Source organism: Manduca sexta, unplaced genomic scaffold, assembly GCF_014839805.1.
Source record: "Manduca sexta isolate Smith_Timp_Sample1 unplaced genomic scaffold, JHU_Msex_v1.0 HiC_scaffold_1831, whole genome shotgun sequence".
In the NCBI taxonomy this organism is placed as follows: Eukaryota; Metazoa; Arthropoda; class Insecta; order Lepidoptera; family Sphingidae; genus Manduca; species Manduca sexta.
Genome location: NW_023592735.1, coordinates 1 through 2,108, shown reverse-complemented (window position 1 = coordinate 2,108; position 2,108 = coordinate 1). Strand labels below are relative to the sequence as shown.

Sequence of the window (2,108 nt, the reverse complement as noted above, 5' to 3'; positions counted from 1 at the left end):
ATTGACGTAATACACAATGCGGGAAGTGGGTGGACAGTTGCGCCTCTGCATACCCCTTCGGGGATTAACGGCGTGAATGTGTGTGTGTTTATGTGTAAAAATATATTCACTTACTGGCATCAAGAATTTCCTTTATTTGAGCAACCGTTCGATCTGTGTACGGTAATACATCAAAATTAAAAGTTTCAAACGTCTTCTTCAATGCTTTGACGTCTTCGTCAGTGCCCAGCCTCTGGTGTGTCCCAAAATCTTTTTGATTAAAAATTATGAGTACATTTCTGTCAAAATTTTCTAATTCATAAGTTTTAGCCTCCTTGGGTAATGCCCTTGCATTATATAGTTGTGGTACAGTTTCCGTGGCACTGGACGTGGAGGGATATAATTTCTCAACGTCTTCACTAGTTAATCTAGTGATAGAACATTTTTCCATTTTTGTGATATTTTCATTTGATGTTACACAACTTGACGCTATACCATCATACGTTGTAAATACATTATTCGTTTTCTGAGATACTCCAGTAAAAATATTTACATTATTATCAGCAGTCAAATTTGCATCTTTTCGTCTATAATATTCATCGTCATTGGCATCTGAGAAAAAGCGCTGACCAGTTTCAACCCTTGACGGATTCTGCGAATGGATTGTGTCAATTGGTGTTTCATAATATTCAGTATTCTCGTTTATATCGTTATTAACGCGTGGACTGTCATCTATTTCCCACTTGTTAGTCATTAAATCTATAATTTCTTCTGAGTTTGCGTTGTCCAGTGCATCCGCTTCAACAACATTGGAATCAGATGATCCATTATCGACATCATCAGACATTCGTGTTTGTTTTCCTCGATTTCTCCTCTTGCGTTTCTTTTTTAATTCAGTCTCTGGTTTTAGTAAACTAGTATCCTGAAGTTCACTGTCCATTATATTTCTTTTTGTAAATTACAGCACATACAACTAAACTACACGTGTCATTCGTAGTGTTTCTGTGAGGTTATTGCGAAAATGGAACGGCCTCTTGTGTTTATCTTATCTGGAGTGATAAAACATTTTTTATTTTTCAATTTGATCGATGAACTCATCGATTGATATAAAATTATTAATTTGACTGCAAAACGTGAAAAAGATATAATCGCGTTATATCAACAATATATGCTTGAGAGCATATATTGTATGCTCGTTTTTCTATCCATACCTATACATATTAGTATAGGCAAGTTGCAACCTGTATTGAAATTGTAACTGTTTTTTTTTGCGCAATTTCTAGTTTAATATAATTTGATTACTAAGTATAAAGATGTTTTCCTGTGGCGTTGCTAGCTTAAAATATAGAAAACAATCAGAAATCTTGATATGTTAGTATGCCGCGCGCTTAGTCTAAGATAATCGTGCGCAATCCGTGCATTTAGTAGTCCACACCAGCGCAGTGTTGCTACTTTAGAATTCCATGCATTTCTTGGGGTAAATCACAGAAACAGTGCATGTATGTAAGTTTGTAAAAATTAAAATTGACAATTCATCATCCAGTTTCAATATATCAGGTGTTCCTGGTACTTAAATTGGAATAAATATATTCCCGGAATAAACAGCTATGGCACTCAGGAGCAATGTTGCTTCCCATTAGTGAAAATTGGACAAAAATATTGACACACAAACAAACTCTTCAGCTTTATTAATACAAAATTGCTAATTCCTCAAATATGAATATACAGGGTCATTTTGTAACCCTAGACTTAAATTTAACTGCGAGAAAGTCATCTTGAAAGAAGCAGTTTACTATAAGTTACTCTAACCTAAGGTCAAAACAAAAAGTATAATTTTCAAACAAAAATAAATATCCAAATAGTCATTTTATTTTTACACACCCTTTGCCACTACTACTATACTAGAATTCGTCGGAGCGGCAACATCGCACACATCATTGATAATATTATGCTCACGCTAGGGGTCGCAATACCGGACCATTTTTCAAAACCCGTATTTTCGGTATTGACCTAAAATAAATTCCGGTATTCCGGTATTTTCGGTATTTCCAGTATTTGAAGAAATATTAGAAAAATAGGAAATATACATTTAATTATTAATTTAATTAATAATTAAATGACAAACTTTA

The 2,108-nt window shown here is 34.0% G+C and overlaps 1 protein-coding gene across 1 annotated transcript; it reads right to left on the bottom strand.

Annotated features, from left to right (window-relative positions):
* Positions 1-114: 114 nt before the first annotated feature.
* Positions 115-919, bottom strand: LOC119191711 (the record flags this gene model as incomplete). Its single annotated transcript, XM_037445587.1, has 1 exon — positions 115-919. A coding segment is annotated over exon 1 (805 nt), but the record flags the coding sequence as incomplete, so codon positions are not given.
* Positions 920-2,108: the final 1,189 nt, after the last annotated feature.